This window comes from Eurypyga helias, unplaced genomic scaffold (assembly GCF_000690775.1).
Source record: "Eurypyga helias isolate BGI_N326 unplaced genomic scaffold, ASM69077v1 scaffold6906, whole genome shotgun sequence".
In the NCBI taxonomy this organism is placed as follows: domain Eukaryota; kingdom Metazoa; phylum Chordata; class Aves; order Eurypygiformes; family Eurypygidae; genus Eurypyga; species Eurypyga helias.
The window spans coordinates 11145-35378 of record NW_010255940.1 but is presented as its reverse complement, the minus strand read 5'-3'; the positions used below and the strand labels follow the sequence as shown (position 1 = coordinate 35378).

The 24234-nt window shown below is 37.7% G+C and overlaps 1 protein-coding gene across 1 annotated transcript in view; it reads right to left on the bottom strand.

Moving 5' to 3' along the window:
• USP47 (ubiquitin specific peptidase 47) overlaps window positions 1-20851 on the bottom strand; it is a 40558-nt gene extending 19707 nt beyond the window's left edge. The window contains exons 1-12 of the mRNA XM_010153481.1: window positions 20795-20851; window positions 17542-17745; window positions 16033-16146; window positions 14778-14916; window positions 13048-13144; window positions 12382-12527; window positions 11534-11613; window positions 10550-10699; window positions 4608-4703; window positions 4365-4517; window positions 2838-3005; window positions 375-506 (exon numbers count right to left, since the gene is read on the bottom strand). Of these exons, the coding sequence (XP_010151783.1) occupies window positions 375-506; window positions 2838-3005; window positions 4365-4517; window positions 4608-4703; window positions 10550-10699; window positions 11534-11613; window positions 12382-12527; window positions 13048-13144; window positions 14778-14916; window positions 16033-16146; window positions 17542-17745; window positions 20795-20851 (1536 nt within the window). The remainder of the gene's footprint in view (window positions 1-374; window positions 507-2837; window positions 3006-4364; window positions 4518-4607; window positions 4704-10549; window positions 10700-11533; window positions 11614-12381; window positions 12528-13047; window positions 13145-14777; window positions 14917-16032; window positions 16147-17541; window positions 17746-20794) is intronic.
• Window positions 20852-24234: the final 3383 nt, after the last annotated feature.

Below are 24234 nucleotides of genomic sequence, written 5' to 3'. Positions count from 1 at the left end.
GGACAAGTTTAAGATGTACAAATACACTTCTCTCAGAAGTGTTCTTCACATATATACAAAGCAAAATTCTAAGTCCAGCCTGGTCTGTACATTAATCAAGGCCTCTTTATGAACCATCCCCCCTTCACTATCAAGAAGAAACACTCCTCCCCACCCAGTGCACGAAAATCTATACAAATATTAAAAGAACCCTGGATTTCAGTTAAGCTAATAAGTGACACACATATCTAAGGCAGGACAGGACGAGAAGATGAAACAACGTAAATGCTTGAAATACCTGCACATGAAACCAGCTTCATTATACATAAGTGAAAAAAAATCACATGCAAAATACATCCACGAGTATACAATGTAACTAAAAATACTATTTTTACCTTGCTAACATGCTGATCATTAAAGCTGTACCACTGGTCATCACTGAAAGATTTTATACAAGCATAATAATGGCCACCAGCAGCACTTCCAGAATGAACCATAACAGAAAAGAGCTCATATAGTAAAGAACTCTGGGAAGAGAAGAAAAAGGTGTGATATATATTAAATAAAGGTAACCAAATGATCACATTAAGAAGTTTCCAAACAATTGCGCTAACCCAAACACATAAACAGTTGTAGATTGCCAGCAGATCTGTGTAACAAATGCATTACCACAACAGTCACTGAACAAAAATCAGAGCTCTGATAAGCTGAACATTACGTACGAGTATAATAACGGAAGAGAAATTTCCCCTTTTATTGGTGGGAAGAGAGAGTGGAAAGACCACACGACTTCTTAAAAAAAAAAAAAAAACACACCAACAAAAAACCACACATAGAAATGCATTACTAGTTACTTATTTCCTCCAAGAGCTCTGAATTTGTTAATTCTTATGCCCAATAGGTATTCAGCATTTTACCACACAAGAAACAGAGTAATGACCAACCTGCCTGTAACTGCACAGCTTAGGCTTATTTGCTATCACCCAACTGCTTTCTGCCCCTTAATGTACATTACAAACCAGCAACACGCCCTTCAACACTTATCAGCACTCTGCATTAACTTCTCTCACAGCACTCTGGGTTTGCTGTCATAAACATTTCCTTTCATACATGAAAAGATGGAAATAAAAGGCAATAAAGGGTACTAAGGACACCTCCAGTATTGCAGATATGTTAAAAAAATAAAACTGAACAATAGTGACTCATGTAAGTGTTACAAGAACTCAGTATTTTTAGATTATATAGATGAAATGCTCTGTAGCTTTTTAGTATATACTGCATCTATTATTAAGGTATCCAAACCAAAAAGCTAACAACATGGCTTGACTCATGGCTAGTCTGCCTTGAGAACAAGCAGCATCAATTAACTGGCCAAAGCTACTGTCAGGCTGAGAGAGTTGGGCTTGTTCAGCCTGGAAAAGAGAAGGCTCTGGGGAGACCTTATAGCACCTTCCAGTGCCTGAAGGGGCTACAAGGAAGCTGGGGGGGACTTTTTACAAGGGGTAACGGGTTTAAATTGGAAGTGGGGAGGTTTAGATTAGATATCAGGAAGAAATTCTTCACGGAGAGGGTGGTGAGGCACTGGCACAGGTTGCCCAGAGCAGCTGTGGATGCCCCATTCCTGGAAGCGTTCAAGGCCAGGCTGGATGAGGCTTGGAGCAACCTGGTCTAGTGGAAGGTGTCCCTGCCCATGGCAGGGGGGTTGGAACTGGGTGGGCTTTAAGGTCCCTTCCAACTTAAAAACATTCTATGATTCTATGACATGACATTTGCATTACAGATACATTATGTTTTTTATAAAGTCTGTATTGGCAAGAAAACTGGTTAGGTTTCTCAAAGATCTCTGCTGATCTTTCTGACCCACAGAAGGATGACTGCTATGCTAGACTGTCTTGCTGCTCAATTCCTTTTTGTGAATGTAAGATGGTTGAATAAATATTGAACATTTAGACCCACGGCCTCATCTATACGACCGCTTTTATAAAGGACAAGAAGCGGATGGTAGAGACTGATCAAAACTTTCTGATCTTCTACTGAAACGCAAGACACTTTTGCACTCAAAAGCTGGTTGGCCTGTGACAGTTGACCTCAAAGGAAAAAAAAACACTGGTCACAAGACAAAACAGTCTTCCATTTGAGAGTGTGTTACCAAAACAATTTATCTGTGATTTTTCAGTCTGACAAACTGGGAAGGACTTTATTCTCACATGACCTCCAAATTGGTTGCATGTTTTCATCTGCTGTAGTGTCAAATTCTGGAATCTGACTAAAACCACATGCCTTCTCCCTCCCCAATATCAGAATTATTTATATCTGCCCAGCAACTAAGCACCGAACCTGTCACTCCTCCCCTCAAGTGGGATGACGGATAGAATCAGAAGAGCAAAAGTGAGAAAACTTATGGCCAGAGGTAATGACAGTTTAATAAGTGAAGGGAAGAAGGGGAAAAAACAGACCCAATGATGCAAAGGCAATTACCACCTCGCACCAGTAGACCCATGCTCAGCCAAGTCTCTGCCCAAGAGCTACTTTAGAAAGCCCACAGTTTTTACTGCTGGGCATAACATTACACAGCAGGGAATATGTCATGGAATATCCCTCTGCAACGTTCAGGTCACCTGTCACAGCTATTTCCCTCTTCCAGCCTCTTGCCCACCCCTAGCTGTACTCATTACAAGGACAGAACGAGAAACAGAAAGCCTTGGTGCCGTGCAACACTGTTCAGAACAAGCTAACATGCTGGCATGCTGTCAACAATATTTTGGTTGCAAATCCAAAACAGAACACCGTTCAGGCTGCTGTGAAGAAAACTAACTCCATCTCAACCAGACCCAGGACAGCGTTTTTTTTAAACATACCTTTTCAGTGCCAGCTTTAGAAATTCTTTCTGCTGCACTATTGCTTTCGAGGCAGATTCCTTCATCAACTCCATCATCATTAGAAAAATCATTGCTCAGCTGATCGCTGTGACAACTTCCTTCATTTTCAGCTCCACTATCAGTGCAACTCTCCGTCTGAGGAGACTTCTTAAAAATAAGACATAAATACTAATATTATGCAACATTTACAATTGCACAGAACAAGAAATAACAATATGTGAAAGAAAAAAATTTAAATCTTCAAAACAATGAAATGTCTCAAAAACCTAGAGACCTCTGCATTCCACACTGAGAACTGACCTGTTTGTCTTAGTAAGAGTCTTCAGTTCACCTCTTTCATCAATATTTTCATGTCCTGTCTGCAACTGAATGTTAATTATCTGGTTTCATACTTACTACCCTGTTCCATTTACTAGTTAATGCCTGGCAGTCCAATATCAGATAACAAATCCAATCATAACATGGCCCTGTTAATCACAACTGATTTGACTGGAAATATTTTCATCCACAAAGATGTTTTTCCATTTGAACTCCCTGGACAGAGCCAAGGCATTACAGTAAGACCTATTAGCGTTCTATTACCTTAAAGTCATAATGTGAACAACACTACAAATGCAGTTCATTTAGTACAAGCCAGTATATTCACCTCTTACCTGACCCTCTAGATAATTTTTTTACTTTTCTGACAGTTATTAATTCTGTCTCAAGTTCTATTCTCCCAGATCAATCTTAATTCTTATTTAGCCCCCCAGTAACACTTTGAGAGGTATCAAATAGCCTAAAAGACATACTTCATAAACCAAAGGTTTGTACAGAGTCAGAAAAGCCTCTCCATATGCATATCAGTGCCGTATTTCTCTTATATCACTGCAAGCTAGCAAAGTGACAATGTTTTCAGGAATGGAATTAGAGGAACAAATTTAGTCTTCAATGCAGAAGGCACAGTAAATACTTTTTGGTGAACCTAACTGCACAACATGAATTTTGGTCAAACCCAGAAGAGTTAAAAGCCAGAACATACAAATGAAAAATCTCACAAATCTCATTTCTACAGCATACACAACACTGAGTCGGAATGAAGGAATTATCATGAATGTTTCTGGACTGGCCTTAGCATTCAGGGTTTCAAAACTTTACCTCATCTCTTGTAACTAAAACAGATTCAGACACAAGTTTAATAAACATGTTTCATTCTGGATTTGCAGTATATGTAGAAGCCTTGAGATCTGTGCTTTTAAATCACTTGTGTGAAGATACAAGAAATCAGAAACATCATCTTATTGAAGCATGGAAACCCTACAATGATTACAGCACATGCTTCCTTTTCAATATAACAAAAATCCACAGGCAAATTTAAAAACTTAAAACAATTGGCAATGTCATAAATTGACGTAGATGAATAATATCGTTAAAATTGATTTATTACACCAAAATTTTAATTTTCTTAATGAGAAATGTCAAGAAAGCTAAATACTTTTCACTTTTTTCTGAAACCAAAGACTTTACCTCATCTTCAACATCAATGAAGACACTCATATCTAACTCTTCAGGAAAAGTCATACGATCATTGAGTTTAATTCTGTGCATAGTGGTATAATCGAAGTCAAATCTCTTCAGCTGCAGTGTCAGCAGGTATGGAAAATGCAAAAACCGCAGACCCTAAATGAAGCAAAGACAAGATTATGCTACTACTGTCAGGCCTGGTGTTTACCAAAAGTCATTTTTGCAAATCACTTGGACAGTCTTTACCTTCCTTGCATCACATTTCTTCTTACATCGTTCACAAAAATACTGATTGGGGCCATCAAGAATCTCGGGCTGAATGAAAGCATGCAGTGCTTCTTCCTAATAACAAAAAGATGTTACCTGATTTTTAAAAAGTGTTTATTATGGAGGTATAACTCAGAACAGTAAATTTACAATGAGATTGTTTAACATATACAAATTACTTCAAGTAAATCTACAAACAAAACTTGATTGACAAACTGATACAGACACAGAGTCAGAAAAATATTAGAGAAAACGTTTCTACCCAGCCCAAGAACAAACTGCCAAACCACAAATTACTGCTATGTTTCATTCAGTATTTGATGAATCCAAACTGCCCTTTCTTTTTATTTAAACATACGATTAAAAATTACATTTACTCCTGTTATCTTGCACATCACATTCAGTCATGTCCGTTCAACTGACTGCTGTGAATATGAGCTTATTTTTTAACCCTGCTTTGGCCCTGTCCTCCCAGAATTTTGAGATGGTTATTGTGTATTTCAAGAAGTTTTGCCCAACACGTATCATCCAAGAATTACCAGGATGGGGTGAGGCAGCAGGAAAAAATGTTATTCAGTTCCTCAGTGCCCTGCCTGAAGACAGCCTTAGTTCCATTCTACAAAGGGACTCAGGAAACTACATTTGAAGGTATTACTTCTTTTAAAGTGAAAGGTAGGGAGAGGAGGGAGAGGGAGTATTTGAGCTCCACTCCCAAAGGAGTGAAAATGAGATACTACCATGTCCTATGAAGGCAGAACTAGCTTCCTAGATTAAACCTTCTGAAGAGACTCACTGATAACTGGAATTCTGTCTTCTGGCAACTGCCTAAAAGATTGTCACTAATCCCTAAATCCAGCAGTTTAATGATTTCTACTTTGCTACTCACTACAGCAAAGAATATTCAAAATACAACCAAACTCATCATCAGTTCTCCCCCTAATATACTTGGCAACAATGATATTGCACAGAAGTTGCATATACTTGACAACAAACTTCTTCAAACAAGATTCACTAAGAATATTGAGATGGATTCAGTGAAGAATTTTACCCAGATATTTTAAAAGTTAAAACCTTTAACCCATTCACCTTGCAAGCTGGCAGGCTTTGGGTTTCTGAACTCCAAGAGGAACCAAGAAGTTGTACGTTCACCTATGGAGGCGAAAATACAAACACCACCTGCATATTGAGACATCCAGTTTATATGCTCTTTGCTAAGTCAGACTGGGAAGAAATCAAAGTTATGCCAAGTTCTTCAAAAAGCCTCCAATTCTTCCCTTCTTTCTTTCTGAGAACTCGAGGAAGCGGCAGAGATGACAAAACAAATGCTTTACAAAAGCTCTGTTGCTGTTTTAAGAGAAAGGACTTTAAAAGGATTGTATTCCAGGGGACAACTACTGACAAATGAAAAATGTGCCAAGCTGAATACAACAGCAGTCATTTCACTTCATTTTTTGATTCAGCCAGAAGAGCCTTTGAACAGCCCTGAAACTACAGCTTTTAGGTAGAGACTCTCTAGACACATGAAAACATCTTAGACTCTGACTTGAACTACAGTCTACTTATTTACTTCCTAAACTTTACAGAGGCTGAGTTGCTTTTTACTCAAAGGCAACACATGGTTAATGTTTAGTAAGGATTATGCATTGAAATGTGAGGAATCTCATTCTAAAAGGTAAGAAGACTAAGCAAGTTATAATCATGCTTAAACAGAAAGGAGAAGAAACAGATTAGTACATTTTGACTATTCTGTAAACTAGCTATAGAATTAATATTCAGAACTATTTAAATGAAAGCAAAATAGTTAATATCCAACACAGAAAACTTGAAAAATGGAAGACATCATATAATGAGTGCAGAACTCTCTCTTTTGGGGCAAATGCTAAGTCAAGATACTTAGAGTTTAACAAAAAAGTTGAATTCATGCATCAACATGAATGAACGAGAATATACAAATAATGGGACATAAATTATGTTTATGCAGACTCACGTGATGTGCAATTTAACAAGGAAGGATACCATAAATTTTTACATATGGAAAAAAGTGATGACCCTTCAGACCCCCAAAAACTGAATGAAGTATTATTACTCTTGTGGGTTTGCTGCTTACCACACATAGTGAGCTATGCTTTGAAGAACCTGATTAAACCTCAAGAACTCCATTACATTTGAGCTCCATGAATATCCAAATATTTTTCAGTCCTTGTATAAGGAAACTCTCTGTTCCTCAGGTTTACTCATTTATGTTTCCACCAGTTTTCTCCTTTAATCTTTATACCAAAGTTAGTTCCACCGATAAAGATCATTCTTAATACAAAACCAGTGATAAAGCTTCTACGCTGCAATCCCCTATTTTCGTGCAACTCTAGCTCTGAAGAGGTAACTATTACATAACCTTAGAGCTACTAAGCATCCTGACCATTCCCAACACACACTCACTTCAAAATATACCATAAAAGATCAAGCAATATGCAAGTATGACAACAGCTATTTAAACTTTTTTATATAGTTCACAGAATCAGAAGAACAATATGGGCTGAGACTTGTGGAGATCACCTGATCCTAGTAGCCTCCCTGCTGAAAGCAGGCCCAACTCAAAGCGCATTGCTCAGGGCCCTGCCCAGCCAAGTTCACAGTGTATATAGTTTTTAATATTCTGATTATGAGATTTGTAACAGCAGTCTAAAATGCCGTAACAAACAATTCAAACTAATTCTTGTCTGGCTGAAGACTGGCACTTAGGACAAACTCTTCTCCACAAAAATGAATTATGATATCGTCAGTAGTTTGGTGGGTTTTACTGCAAGCATTTGTATAAAGCCTGCCAACAGGAGCAGTAGAACATTTACAGAAAGTTACACAGTAAATAAATAGGCAAAACTGTTCCTGAAAAAAACCTGGAATATTTGCCATCTCAGATTTTCAGAGCTTATCTAGTTTTTCCATGTCTAAAGAACATGCTCAGCTAAAAATATAAGACCCCAGTCTAGCTTGAGAAAAGCAAGCATCCCATCAGCCATATCCTAACTGCCTTCCACAGTTTAATTTGGCACCACAGTCAGTTCACACAGAAGTCCAAATGAATTTCTGCCAAAAAAGGTATACTTGTGTGCATACTTACACCCTCAAAAGGAAAGCTAACATACAAAAGATGGGGAAAACTAACAACACTTAATAAAACAGAACTGTACTTGCTACATTTCCAGAATACTTTTACTATTACTAGTCTTCTGGTATTACAAAGCAATTTCCACTGTTTTCTAATAACATAATTTCAGCATGCCAGCTAGTTCCCCATTGCATCCACCCTTCCCTCAGCTGTTCTTCATCCTGCAAAATTATTATGTCTTGCAGTCAAGAATCATCTTTTTAGCTTATGTCTAATGCTGGTAAATTCTGGCCTCTATACAGAAGATAGCAGTACCTACAAAACTGGGATGTGAACTGCTGCTCCTTTTTACCTCCCTCAAATAAACTATATACTGTACTTCTACTGACCTCCAAAAAAGACTGATTTAGGGGTTTTTTTAAACCATACCCTTGAATACTGCAGATAGTACTTTTTCAGAAAGTATCTTGAGATACATACTGACAAGTTCCCAGTGCCCCAGCGATGCCCTACTGAGTTTCTAGCTATGTAGATGTATGACAGGAACTTGAGAGATGGGTTGGGCTATCAGAAAAGAAAATATTCAAACACAAATCTTAAAAACACACTGCAGAGTTTCAGAATTACTTTGTATTAGGAAATAAAGCAAGCATAACATTATCCTTCCCAGTTCTTCAATGTTCCCATGTATTTAAGCAGTAATACATATATATTTATAGATAAATGCAACATTCCAGGCATCTACATTTCTTGGTAGTACACAATGTCGAACAGTGGGATAATACACTTTATGTGGCATTCTACAGATTGACCTTACTTAAAGCTCATACATCCATTCTCTCTAATTAGAAAGTAATGGAAAATCACTTACCTCTAACTAGAGTTCTTTGAAGGTAGTATCCTCCTTAGATCCCCTATCTTGGGTTGTGTCGCCTGCTGCAAGTTCCCTCAGGAGCTGACTAGCAAGGTCTAAAATGTTTTACATTCCCTTCTATAAGACCTATTAGCGCATGTGTGAAGTTTTTGATCTCTCATGCCCTTTCACCTACACCTACTGAATCACCATCATCTATGGATCAATGGAGGATACTACCTTCAGAGAATTCCATTTAGAAACAGGCGATTTTTCCCTTCTCCAAAAGCAAGTATCCTCCATATCTCCCCACTGTTGAAGACTACACAATTAAAAATGACATCTGCTATAGATAGTACAAATGGAGGGAGGAGAATAAACTGAATATAATCAGAATACGAATTAAAAAAGCTCAAAAATTGAAGCATCAATACAAATTGCAACCATGTGAATCTGTGCAACAAAAATCTTAAAACTTTCCCTTAATGTAGTAACCACAGTAAATGTTGGTTTACAGGAGAAATATGAAAATACAAATGATCTGATATTTAAGTTCATAATTGTTCAAGCTTCTTGTGTTTTTACAAATATACAAAGGTTTTGGGTGGTTTTTTTAGCATTCTGCTATAGACTCCTAAAGAAAAAAAATTCAGTTGGAGACACAGGTACAAGGCATTGTTAAATGTGGAATGCAACTACATGAACTGAATCATTTTCATTACTGTAAAAGATCAGAAAAACCTCGTCACTGAATAAAAATTATAACAAAATTGTTTTAAGGAGTACTGCTAGATAGGAGTTTTAAAAGGTGAAAAGGGAAGCCATCTACATAATACCGGATCAATGGAATGGCAGCTCAAAATACAGCTTCAATTAGCTGGATAATTCTAAAAAATCTTAAATGCAATCTACAAAAGAATTCAAAGGACTTTATTAACTTGAATCCTTTTGTGAGATCGATGTCCCTCACCTTTACTGCTTCTTAAGATTAGTATTGAGATTTTAAAGTATGAAGTACTTTGAACTTAACCTCAGTTTAACCTAATTCTAACAATTCTTAACAGAATTACTGTTAAGAATTACAGGCTATTCGTGCCTAAAAGATACTGCCAGCATACTAAACACAAAAGGAAAAATACTTTTTATATAATAAAAAAATCCTGGTAAGCCAATTACACAGCAAGTGTTTGCTTAAAACAACCTTTACTGGAAGACTTGTTTGATTTATTCTGTTCTTTTTCTCACAACTTCATTCATAGCACAGGTACTTTAAGCCACAACAGTGGAATTCCACAGTTTGTAATCACTTTGTTTCAGGGGTGTGGAAAAAATAAAACAAAAAAACCTTCCACAGACTTACCAAGCAATATATATGCTTGCCAGCATCAGTAATGCTGGAGCAAAAGTGACCAAGAACACTGATGTATGATAGGGGTTTTTTATTATCATTGAATTGCTTGTTAAAAGCATATGGTATTTGAGAAGTGAACTTTAAAAAGCACAGCAACAACATGGCACTTAAACTAAATTCTAAGTCAACGTTCTGTCTGTCACTAAGATTTTCAACAGTGCTGTGAAAATTTAGCAGATGTGTCAATAAAGAGAACAACCCAAATAAAACTTAAGTGATCTCATAAAAATATCTTGGGTAACAGCTGAAGGTTTTAATCAGGAATAAAATAATTGATTACTGCAGCCCGAAGGCAATAAAGTTGCATTTCCCCTCCCCTTATACATGCACCAGTAGGACTCATTGAAGGGCAAAAGAAAAAACAAAACAAAATAAACCAAAAAGCCAAAAAAAAATCTTCTAGAACTTGCTAGCTGGTTCACTGCACAAAGACGAACACCCCAAGATGGAGTATCTAGGATGATACTTACCATGTAACCAATTATACCACTGTCGCATTATGTATTCTATGTGTGTATGGATGCACTATTAGTCAGCATAATAGTACACACCACGCTAGCAAACGCCTGGTTGGAGCCATACGGCCGGATGACCAAAGGAATATCCAGGTAAGTGTCGATTCTCCAGCCTTCATAGCCACACTCTAGACATCTTACATAGTCCTTCAGTTTGCCTTGATACAGTTGATTTATAAGATCAGCCTGAAACACACAGATGTCCAAGACAGTTTAGATAAATGAAACAAAACATATTTCCTTTCTCTGGTTTTACACAAAAACTGTCTCTTTTAAATTACATCTTCATTGCATAGCTACACACTTAGAATACCAAGACATCCGTCTCTTGATTTCTTGTTTTCCCCTGCCCCACCACTGCACAAAACACGCATCAAATGAGCATCTCAAACCATGTTATATAAGCTTCACAGTGTATTTTACAGTCACATCTTAAGAGAAACTACAAGAATACCAAAATCGAAGTTAATGTTTTAAAAACAAGCCTGATCCTGCAGACATCATTAATAGATTGATACTGCAGTCCTTCCCTGGTGTCTCCAGAAGTAGTTAGGAAAGATAAAAGTATCTGTCAGTCTACAAATCTGAAAAACTGGCCTACAACAAGTCAGTCTCTTATCAAAATGTAGCATGTATCATGCATATACTCCTGACTTTCTCCTACATCAGCAGAGTAGGCTTGAGCTCCAAGAGCATGCAATGTAGCCTAATAAATGCTGACAGCGAGGAAGCTACCACAGGAGTTACACAATTACTGTCTGTACTTCAAATAAAGACTTAGTACCCAGAGTTCAGAATATTCCACTTTTAAGTGGGGGAGGAAAACATAAGCAACACTCTCTTCAAAGCTGTACAGCAGAGTAGCCTAGCTATGGCATCCAACAAGAGAACCGACTACTGCGGACTTTCAATAACCTGGTATTTAAAATTCAGCTAACATTTTTCACAATCAGCCTTAAAAAAGCAAAACCTCACAACAATACCACACCCCTGAATGAAAGGAAGTTTTTATACGTTTACCTGTTCCGTTTGCTTCCATTTCTGCTCCAAAGCATCAAACATGACTCTACAAAGCTCCTGTACATCATGTTGCTGCCATGCTGTTAGAAATCGAAATTAATTTTAATTAAAACAAGAGAGGTTATCAGCTCCAGTACTAACGGTAGCCTGAGAATACTTCCTAAAAATCTACCCATCTGTTTAAGCCTGTACCTATTATTTACGACATTATTCACTATTCAGGCAGTGTTCAATGCCACAAGCACCTGCCTCTCAAGTTAGAAAAACAAGCAGCCAACTTGCTGACAAGGTTTATGCACAAACAAGAAACACTAATATGCACTGTTATAAAATAAACCGATTCTGACGTATTTTCACTTTGCGCTGATACACTAGAACTCAATTGCCAACTCCTCATCATCATGTGATTAGTCCATGGGAAAATCAGCAGGCTATGGGGCAAAATTACATAAGTGTCAAAAAGACAAATGCAGTACTCGATATTCTGGAATGATCTCTATTATTTTCTATTTAAGTGAAACATGTGCATTTGACATTTATGATTCAAAACCGATGCAAGATTCTCCAAGAGCTACTTCTTTAGAGACAATTAACAACCGTAATGACAGCTTAATTACAAAAGTATAGTGCTTTTTACTTTAACAGCCTAGAACTCACAGGCATCACTTCTGCAAAAAGTCAAACACATACAAAGCATAAAATTAGGGTATTTTGTCTCCATTGAAATGAAGTGGATTCTAGTAATTTTTTTTAAATTCTTCTGGTCTTTTTCCCCCAACAACAGCAGTGCAGGCCCCTACCAGGCAGCTGCTGAAGCAAATCACTCAAGCTTAGTAGCTACGTCTTACCCTCACTACTGTCCCATCCAAAACTCCTCGTAACATCTGTTGTTTCAATTGCTCTTTTTTTGCTGGTCTGCAGTAAAACAAAGAGTCTTTGAAGTTGGTACGGAATACTCGTCACAGGATCCTCTTCAGATTCTTCAAATTCCCATCTATTCACAACACAAGATACTTGACAATTAAAAATGCTTTGAAAACATTACTAAAGAAGTCATTTAAATCAGCATTTATTACATTTCAAAAGGTCTGTCAGATTACAGAGGCCAACTGAAACCCTGTTTCTTGGGAAAAGTCAAATGCAATTGCTTTTTATTTCTGCAGTAAATGATGATACTATTCTTTAAAAGCACAAACCCAACACGAATGAAATAATTTTTAACTCATTCGCTGCATAAATACAGACATGAACTGTACTTAGTATCAAGCTTGAAATTAAGTTGGATTTTTCAAGATGGGACAAATTCTTTAGAAAAGCTTGTCCATGCCACAACCAATAACATACCCCTGTATTTTGCTAAAAATCTGAAGCAGATATACAGTCTATTCAGCTTGATTTCAAGTATGTTTTTCAGTATCCAAGCAAGGAAATTTCGACAGAAGCAATTCAAAAGGATCTCCTACCAACATATACCAGGACAAATTAAAGAACAGGCTTTGATTACATATACTCACTTATATAATGCATTTCTAAATTCAGGAGTCATGAAAAGTGTTTGTAGAAGGCTGTTCAAGTAGCAAGTCATTGCTTGATTTACCAGCCCCACATAACCTAAAAATACAAGAATGAGAGGGAAATAATACAGAGAGATAGGAAATCACTTTACGAGTTAAAATATTTGACAAGAGAAACAACTCTGTGATAATGTGTATTTAAGAACTGCATCCAGCTGTTGGCATTTATTGCGATTTGCACTATTGAGGGAGTATTCCAACTGCTCACTTCTGAGAGCAATAGGGAGTAAAAGTTTACACAACAGAAATCATTCCCCTGAATGACACAAAGCTATTTTAGTTACTGTGAATTATGTTTCACAATAATAACCAGTATGTAATGTTGAATACTGCACCAATGGGGACACAGGTAACCGTAAATATTTTAACAGTCCATTTAAATATTTTACAGAAGATTCCAGAATTACGATTGTGTACTTATCACATGCTTATTGCCTGATGTCAACTAAAACTCTTGTACTTATAATGTAAATTCACTTCGTATCTACGCTGGTTTGTACTATAATCTCAGAAGGATGAACAAACAAACAAAAAAAATCTCTGAAGTGCCCATGCACATATCTTATAAAACCTTCTCCCAAAACAACCAACTAAAACAGCTACTAAAAATCAGTGTCATTGTTAGTAGCAGAAAAGGGTATTATTTACTTATGTTCATCTTACTGTCATTTAAAGATTTTTTCCAAAATAAACAATATTAACAACAGTCAATAAGTAGCATATACTGAAGTATGGTGTAATAAAGAATTTAAATAACTTCTAGTTATACTCTGAAGCTCTAAGTATTAAAAAAAAAACCCACAATCTACATGCCTAGTAGTACTGAAAAGGTAGGTTCTCCATACAACACAAGCATTTTCTGTGAAGAGATTGAATTACAACATGTGCATTTTATTTATCACTCTGTATGATAATCTTCTCACAGTAATATTAAATTTAAAAAAGCTGTGTGGCCAATAAAGTTTCTTATCTCTTAAAGGAATTAAAATGCACATGAATCAGTGTAATATGAATGTTGTCTTTCTGTCTCCTCAAGAAATTTAGTATCAGGAGTTACTAGCTCATCACCGAGCTGTAACGTGCTGTCTCCTTCTGCCACTCCGCGCAGCAATGGCACCCCAGCCAGTCTCCCAGGATCTGCCCCGGCGCTTGTCTGTGAAGCGGAGCTCTGCCTCCCTTCCAGAGGGAGTCTCCGCTTACTGGTGGGGAGCCAGGCAGCAGAGGATGAACCTCTAGGGGAACCACTGTGCAAGCAGAGAAACTGCAACCGGGGGCTAAAGGAGGAAGACCTTAGTTAACACCCGCAGTGCAGAGATTTGGCAACCACCCCTCTATAACAGAGTTTCAAGTACTCATAAAGCTTGAGGTGTCTCGTGTTTGCCAATACAATCCTGACTATTCAGCTAGTGACACAGCAGCAGATTAATACTGAAAATAGGGATCCCTGACAGAGTTTGCATTACACTGTCACAGGTAAAAGAATGGGACACAGCTCTTCTCTTCCCAAAGTGATACAAGAATATTGTAGAAAACCTGATGGAAAATGTAGTAGTGATACGTGCGGTTTTTTTAAATAAACTGCAATTTATTTTTAAAAAAATCTTGTAGTGCTGCTATTTGAAAAGATGCTAATTACAAAACAGCATTGCCTTTACAAGACAACACTATACCTGTCTCCGACTTGCTCAGGACTGAAGAATAGGAGTAGCTTAGACTGACATAGTCATTGGTACAGCCAACAGAGCCTTCTCTTGGAAGAGGGCCTATGAATCTGTCTTGCACACTGTCATCTGTTGGACCCGACTCCTCCTAAAAACGTAAATATACTGATTTTAAGTAAAAATTAGACACCAGATTTTTACTGAAGCACCTACAAGTTTTAATTCCCTCTCCTGGCTAAGAAATTAAATTTGTCATCATATTACACAAATTTTACAAAACTGCAGATACAGAGTTGCTTGGGTAACGTTAATTGTGCCCTCCAAGTTCTAAACCCCTTGAGAAATGGTTCTTCACACTAGTGGAAACAAATGCCCTCTAGAACACCGTATAATGAAATGCACTACCACAAGGCATACAACAAGCAAGTCTGGAATTTAGCATCTCCTATGTCTCAAGTTTTCTGCAGTGAAATACAGAATGAGATTTTTCTTTCTTTTTCAGGTATAAAAATTACAATTCAATACTCTTTCAGAATCACCTTCAAATTCTGACCCTGTGCACGATTACTGAAACATATACGTGTGTGTGTGTCCTTTTCAGATAATTAAGTCCACAACAAAGGCTAAGTAGGCCAGCATTATGCTGACATGAGAGCTGAGTAATGAATCTTAATATATCACTAGTTTATCCAATCCCTGATTTAAATAAACTGCAGCTGTGTTTATCTTTCACTGCATCACATATCTGAGAAATAGGAAATTTCAAGTATTTCGTTATGACACAGTTGCTTCTAGCAACACTGACCACTCATATATATGGGGTTTTTATCTTAAAGGTAAATATGGAAATAGGTAACTGCTCTTGATACAGGACTGCTGTTTCTGAGAATTCTGTCAGTGGCCTAATATTGCTTCCAAACACCCAAAGGATTAGGTATATGATTAAAGTTATATTGTTAAGACTTCTCTCTAAACATGTCAAAGATTCATTAATTACATAACCTTAGAAAACTACTCACAGCAAAGCATTATATAAATATTTGACAAGGATGAATAAAGTGATAGCAAATTATTAGGAATTGGTACTATTCAGGAAAAACTTGGTGTAAAACAGGAGTCTAATCTCTTGAGAAGGTTCCTAAAGAAGCTTACTGTATGAAATATAAACTCCAATTTTATTTCATTTTTTGATCTCAAGAGCAATACACAGACCACACATCTCTTCACCCAACACAGCAGGAGGCTGAGCGAAGATTTAACTTACCGGCATTATATGAGGCTGTTCACCATCTTTGTCTGTCAAATGCAGAAAGTTCTTCTTCCCTGGCTCAAAACCGGCATCAAGAACAGTTTTGTCACTGTTCTGATCTATTGGAGTCTGCTAAAAAAAAAAAGACAACACCAGACCAACACTTTTTTAACAAAAACCAGTTCTATATGCAATTAACATATTTCATTTATGTACACTGCTTAAAGTAGCTTCTGACACACTGATGAAATGAAAATAATTATCCAGTATAAACAAAACATACTCATCATTAATACTGAAAGAACTTTGAAACAGTTTAAGAAACAATTAAGTGCTACTGTACAGTTTAAGACTTAAAAGTTGGTTAAGCTCTTCAGGAGTCAAGACACTGGTCTACACGTTTCTTGCAGAACATCGAGCCATCTAGTGTCCTATATAGCTTGCATACAGGAACAGTGTGGCCAGCACGACCAGGGCAGGGACTGTCTCCCTATACTGGGCACTGGTGCTGCTCCATATCGAATCCTGCGTTCAGTTCTGGGCCGCTCACTACAACACAGACACTGAGGGGCTGGAGCGTGTCCAGAGAAGGGAACAGAGCTGGGAAGGGTATGGAGCACAAGTCCTGTGAGGAGCAGCTGAGGGAGCTGGAGGTGTTTAGGCTGGAGGAGGCTCAGGGGAGACCTTCTTGCTTTCTACAACTATCTGAAAAGAGGGTGCAGAGAGGTGGGGGTTGGTCCCTTCTCCTAAGTGACAGGACAAGAGAAAATGGCCTCAAGTTGCATCAGGGGAAGTTTAGACTGGATATTAGGAAAAATTTCTTCACCAGAAGGGTTGTCAGGCATTGGAATGGCCTGTCAGGAAGGTGGTTGAGTCACCATCCCTGGAGGGATTTACAAGACACATAGATGTGATGCTTAGGGACACAGTTTAGTGTTGGTATTAGCAGTGTTAGGCTAACGGTTGGAGCTGATGATCTTCAAGGTCCTTTCCAACCTAAAAGATTCTATGAAACCATATTAACTAAAACCAACAGTGATTTATAATAAGGCAGAGCAGTGATATAAATCATAAATTTTGTGCATACAAAAATCAGATGTAAGAAACGTGAAAAATCACTACACAGCATGCTTCTGTTAAGAAAACATTTCTCAAAAAAGACTATAGGAAACATGGAGATTAATTATCATGGGTATTACTATTAAAATATATATACTAATAATGAAAACTAGCATTACATCTGAATCATATTAGTTTCTTTTGTTTAATGATTAAATATATACATGAATTAAAAGCACACTTGGAGACTAAAATGTAGATATAATACAAAATAAAATTCAGCCAAATCAAAACAGTGGTGTCAGCCTGTCCTGGTGCACCTACTACAAGTTTTTACAGGAATTTAGCGAGAACACACCTTTACAGGAAGTAAATGAGCACTACACAATACAGACAGCACTGTTCTATAATGTGAAGATTTAAATGTTTGCTAGCAAGAGGAAATAAAAAGCACTTTTGCCATACCGTATCAGTTACATTATCTCCATTTCCCCACACCAAATCAAAAGTTCCATTCACGTAGCCCACTTTTGAAGCTACATCTTCAAATAGCCTTTTAAGTGGTGTGGAAGCTGGCAGGTTCAACGTGACACGCTCATTCACTGTCTTAGAATTTGTGGTATCTTGTATTATACACAGCACCCTAGGTTCCTCAGCAGCACTTTCCACCTGAAATGACAGTAGGCAACAATTAATGAGTAAAGCTAAGAACATTTTGGAATTTAATTGAAAAATCAAAACAAGACTTCACCAGTAAAATGTGGTGTATGTTTATAACCTAATGATCCTAAAACTGGTCTATTTTTGAAAGCACGCATAAGAAAATTAAGAACCTTCCAGTTTTGGAAGACTTCTGTAAAAACAAGCTCCATTTTTATAAAACAAGACACAATTTGGATGGGTGGATCACTGCATAGACAGATAAACTGCTCAAGTTTTGCACAGAATTTCAACCAGTAAGCAGACAGAAGACTACTTCAAATGAGGAACAGACTTTCAAATCACCACTTCAAGCTCGTATTTTGCTTTGATGTGATCATACATCCTGCCGAGGTAGAATTACACCTTTTGTGATTTTTAGGAATGCAACGCAGAAGATTTGCAACCTTCCAAACAATCTTGGAAGCTGGCCTTTAAACAAATAGTTTCATAATCAGACCATCAACTTTCTTCTACTAAATCCACTGCTGCATGAGTCACAGGAGAAATTCTTCTGCCTGAACAGAGTAAGAAAATTAACACTGCCAAATGGCTACTAGACAAACTAAAGAGATTTTTAACAATAACCTCAATATATCTGAAAACAGAAAAGTAGCAAACTTGAATGAAGGTGGCAATGGAACAGTGATAAAATATAACAGACTCAGGTAAGCCAAGAAAAGGGCATTTTCCCAACACAAACTTCAGAAGTCAAAGATCTAAGCACAGTCAACTAATTCCATCAATTATCCATCATTGTTGAACAGTAAGGAATAATTCATATTTAAATACAGGTCACACAAGAAAGCATCAGGTCAGTAAAACGAATAATTAGCTGCTAAGGACTTAGCCTTTTCAACTTGTAACACAGAAAGTATTAGTAATGCATGTCAGAGCATCAAATCTCAGTCCATAGCTAAAGGACACATCATCTAAAAAGGCAAAAAAGATACATGCAGTGCTATTGCTATTTTCAGTGGATAAAAACATTAATAAATAGTAAGGACTGTGTTCAAGCTAAAACTATCAGCCATGTCATAAGCATCTTCTAGAGAATAATGAACAATTAAGATCTGAACAACTTCAGCACTGCTTGTATTTCTACACAACCAGCCTCACAACACAGATAGCCACCAAAGTGGTACAGTCCCTTATGAAAGCTCTTACATTACCAAACCTTTCAAAAAGGAACAAACATTTAGCTGATGCTGCATCCCTTCATTTTACAAAATTTTAAGATCAGCTGACAGTCTTCAGACAACTATAAAACGTTAGCTGACTGCAGCACCTGTTCCTATCATTATTAGAAAAAAGTTGTCAGAGAAGTGCAAATAAAACCACACAACCCCCCAGTCTGTACCACATTGCTTCAGACTGTGATTTTTCTTTGGACTTTGAAGTCTTATTTTTCAAAGTTTATCAAGTGTAATGTCCAATGTGGAAACTTTCATTAACTGCATGCTCAAAAAGATTCAAGACACCATTTTAGGTTTACAAACTACTTCCCAAGCAGACAGACAAAACTATTCCTGGAATATTAACCACACATTAAGAAGAAAACATAATTTAGAAGTCAAAGTAATGTTGACACATGATACCCTCACTTTCATCCACAGCACCCACAAAGGGACACAGGGCTGTATTTGAGTAGACTAAACATAAGTTTCAGCAGTGATTACTTCTGGGTTCTTTCCTTTAAATTTTGCAGCACAGTTTCATTCTTCAATTTTTTTCTTAAATTTTATTTTAATTTTTTTCCCCCTCTCTAAACAACAGGCACGCAATTTGTCTCTTTCTCCGTGTGGTTACAAAAGAGAAGATGAAGGTTGTTTGGTGGTCTACTTTCTTGATTTTTCTGGAGAAGATAAGCAGCAGCTAAACCCAAACAAACTCAAAGATCGTGTGACCCAGATTCCCCAGCAGTGGCAGAGGCTTGTTCTGGGTGAAAGCCGACGCTCCTCTGTAGAACCGTGCAGAGAGGTTAAGAGGCATTTGCTATTATTCATACAGCTTCATCTAGGAAAACTTAAGGTAATGCAGATTTACTAATTCTCACACTAATTTTGTACTGATCCTACAACTTGACCTGCTACTGTATATGAGCAGGTCAGGAATAGAAGTTCTCCGTTGGAGACCTAATTCCTTGTTGTCCTACTGCTTTTACACAACCAACACCCTAACTCCCCTCCCTTCTGCACAAGACACCTATAAATTCAACTCCTACACACATTTTCTCCACTAGCTTTGATAGTCAATCAGTTGTTACTTATAATGAAGTTGCTACTGAAAATAGTTAGACACACAGTGTCTGATGGATGGAAATAACATTAAGCAAACAAATTATAGAAGATTACAGAAGATTTGCTTGTTGGGTTGCTGGATGTTCCATGTCAGACAAATCCTCTCTTCCTTGTTCACAGATGTAATTCTGACAGACTGAACTGGTTTAACTCAGGGTTAGTATAGCAAAGGGTATTAAGCCATCATTTGCGCTGCCACTGCTTCAAGTTGTTCATAGTAAACAGATAAACCAAGAATAACCTCAGTCCAACTCTATTCATGGTAAGCATTCACATATACCATCTACGTATCAGACAACAACGCAAACATCTTGTTTGTGGCTACTTTACTATAAAAATAGTGTAAAAGGCAATACTGGCCAATGATAGGCCTTTAAACCATTTTGACAGCCTGTTACCAAACTGAGTCCACACAGTAAACCCAAAATAATTTTATTCATTACATAATCTGCTATGACAGCTACACAATTCATTTTTTAAAATTAAAAGCTACAGAGGGCCAAAACTCCACACACCAGCATAAAAGCATGTAAACACATACTGAGTTTGAAGCTTCTACTGTTAAGACTGCATTTAATACTACATAATCTTTCTATTCAAGAACATGCACAAAAAATTCAATGGTTCATGCTCATGTTAAGAAATAAACAAAAGCACAGCACCATGCTGTTACTATGTCTCTTGGTTATCATTTTACAAAGATTATTTCATCTGTCTACCTGTGAAAATTTCTTCTTCATTTCAGCAAAGATACTTTGTCTGCAACTCCAAAACATATCCTATAGTGTATAAAAACAAAATTAACAAGTCATAATCCTTTAAAACAGTAAAATGACTTTTTTTCTCATAAAGTCAGTTTTTGAGAGATTACCACCAAGCTCCAAATTACAATTCACAAAATAACTTTAAAAGGAATAGCCTCCAAATATTGCAACAAGTGCTGTATTAACATGAAGTTCAGCACACACTATTTCAATACTGAAATTATCATAGGAACAGTGTTACATAGGATATTAGTTAAGTCGTAATACACAACAGACTACATTTCACAACATAATAAAACCAAGTGGATAAGAAAATGTAAACAAGACAAATTCATACTAACGAATTCCTTCATTATATTAAAAAAGCCCTCCAGACATAAGTAAATGTTTTAACCCTAATGGCTCAAGTGCAAGATTATCATATAATCCATTAATTGTTTATCATTGCTTTTATAAATTATGAAGCTATACAGGTCCATATGAATATTCATGCCTGAATTATTTCCTGTAGGAAAGTTCTTATTAATATGACATATTCATCTGAAGGTAACAAAGAGATGATGTGACTGACTTTTCTTATTCCCAGCACTCTTAAAGAAAGGCTGCTTTAGTATCTCTGTTGTTTCATTTTTGACAGTACAATAAACCTGAACAAAACTGTTCTCTGACTATGGACAAACATCAAACTAACGAATTCCTGAACCTGAAGCATTGCAGTTTTTATTTTTCCAGAAAGGAAAAACAGGAAGTGAGAATGAAGATGCTAATAACATCATTGCTCATTTCCAAATTTCTTCAACTCTGTCCTCAGTCAAGATTATCAAAACAGAAAGTACTGACATAATCTTCACTGATGGCGCTCTACTTGCCCCAACAAAATGACCTACAAAACCAGCCCAAATTAGACCACTGCATTTAACTTCTCAGCAGGATGACACATAAGGAGAGATTTTTCTTTGCATGTAAAGAACTATGAAGTTTTATTAATCCAAGATTAGTAATTATATCTAGCAATTATTTTCTTTACACACCAGTTTGTAATTTCAGATTTGACAGTGGTTGTAAGAACTTTTAAAAACAGAAAACAAAACAGGACCACATTTTAATGTTCTCTTGCTTACCAGTTTTACCTACTCTCCATTGAAAGTTACGTAGATTTTCCTGAAGTGACTTGAAGGTTAATAGAGTCCCCAAGAATAATTCTATAACTGCTAATTTATAATGTTATGATAGTCATCGGTATATTGCCCTGTGCTGAAGACATGGTCTTTCAATTTTCCTCCCAGTCAGTGTCTCCAAAGAGCCCTTATATCAGCCCAAATTCCTTTTCTCCAGAGACTGGCAAGTTAAGTCCAGTATACGCAGGGCATGTGTAATTACGCTCTTATGCTGGATTCTTAGCACTTGATTTCTCAGTAAAGGACCACTGGTAGATTTTCCAAGAATTACTTCAATCTAAACAAACTCTGAATGGCAAAAGTTGATTTTTAATATTCCACATAACACAAACAAATTACCAATTATACAGTTGATAGGCTGTTTGGAACTTTTAGAAGTAACTAAAAGCCTTCAGGTGCTCTGACACAACAGATCACACAGATGTGTCAATCTTTCAAACACAGCATTCCCCACTTTTCAATTAAATCATTCACTTTACCAGTCTATAACTATGTTTTAAAATAATCACTACTTACATTCCACATTTACAGAAGAGCTGCTTTCACCATGGAAATTTATGCTTTACAGTACAGATAAGAGAACAAAGATCATACTATACATAAGGTTGCCTGAATTTTACCCTGATAAAAATTACTACAGAATTCACCAAACCAGTTATTTAATACACTCATATTTTGTGAGGTGTAATAACTACATAGCTGAGGGGTTTCAAACTAACACACACAGTTACATAGTTGCCTTTTCCTCAGAAGAGGTAAGAGCAACTACTCAGGTAGAAAGCACATCTACTCTGTACCTCTGAGCAGACCTGATGTTGCTACTTTGCCATGCGGTGACACAGTATGCACACCACCAGTAGCTTAGGTCAAGTGAGTTACAGAACCTCAACGGCATAAGCATCTAAAAAGACAAATGCATACTGTTACCTAAGGCTACAATTTAGGAAACCATCCTACGATTATTTTACCACATTAAGTCCTCTCAAGCTAATATTCTGGTCAATAAATACTTGAAATTTTATGACCAAATATTAACATTTTAAAAATACTGAAACACTGACATGGTCATCTCAAGTCACTCCATCTTTTACACTCATCCCCTTCTAGAAAGGAGATGACATTCCCAAACCTGCGTGTCAAAACCATCTGACTATAGACCAGACTTGCAAAAGACGATTTATAATACAAACACGCAATCAACACACAGGTCTGACATGGACAGACATTCTAGCATGCCATTTGTACTGGGTTTGCGTGGCAAGGTTTTGGTAGCAGGGGGACTATGGGGGTGGCTTCTGTGAGCAGCTGCTAGAAGCGCCCCTGTGTCTGAGAGCGCTGATGCCAGCCGGCTCCAAGAGAGACCCACTGCTGGCCAAAGCTGAACCAATCACAGTCATAATGCTTCTGCGATAATATGTTTAAGGCGGTGGGGGAAAAACAGAAGAGGAGATTTTTCAGACAGACAGAGAGCAAGATGTGAAGGGAAACAACTCAGCAGACACCCAGGTCAGCAGAGGAGGGAGAAGAGGTGCTCCAGGCACCAGAGCAGAGATTCCCCGACAGGCCCTGGTGTGGACCACGGTGAGGCCAGCTGTGCCCTGCAGCCATGGAGGGTCACAGGAAGCGGAGACTCCCCTGCAGTGCAGGGAGGACCCCACACAGGAGCAGGGGGATGCCTGAAAGAGGCTGTGACCCCATGGGAAGCCCACACTGGAGCAGGCTCCTGGCAGAAGCTGTGGCCCTGTGGAGAGAGGAGCCCAGGCTGGAGCATGTTTGCTGGCAGAACTTGTGACCCCGGGGAGACCTAGGCTGGAGCAGGCTGCTCCTGAGGACAGCACCCCATGGGGGGGACACCCACGGGAGCAGTTCATGAAGAACTGCAGCCCCTGGGAAGGAGTCACAATGGAGAAGTTTATGGAGGACTGTCTCCCGTGGGAGGAACCCCATGCTGGAGCAGTGGAAGAGTGTGAGACGTCCTCCCCTGAGCGACAGAGACAACATGTGATGAACTGACCACAACCCCCTTTCCCCTGTGCCACTGCGGGGGGAAGACACAGGGACAAGCAGAAGTGATTTCGAGCCCAGGGAAGAAGGGAAGGGTGGGGAGAATGTGTTTTAAGATTTGGGTTTAGTTCACTTTTTATGATTTTGATTGATGATAAATTAATTTTTTCCCCATGCTGAGGCTGTTTTGCCTGTAGCAGTAATTGCTGAATG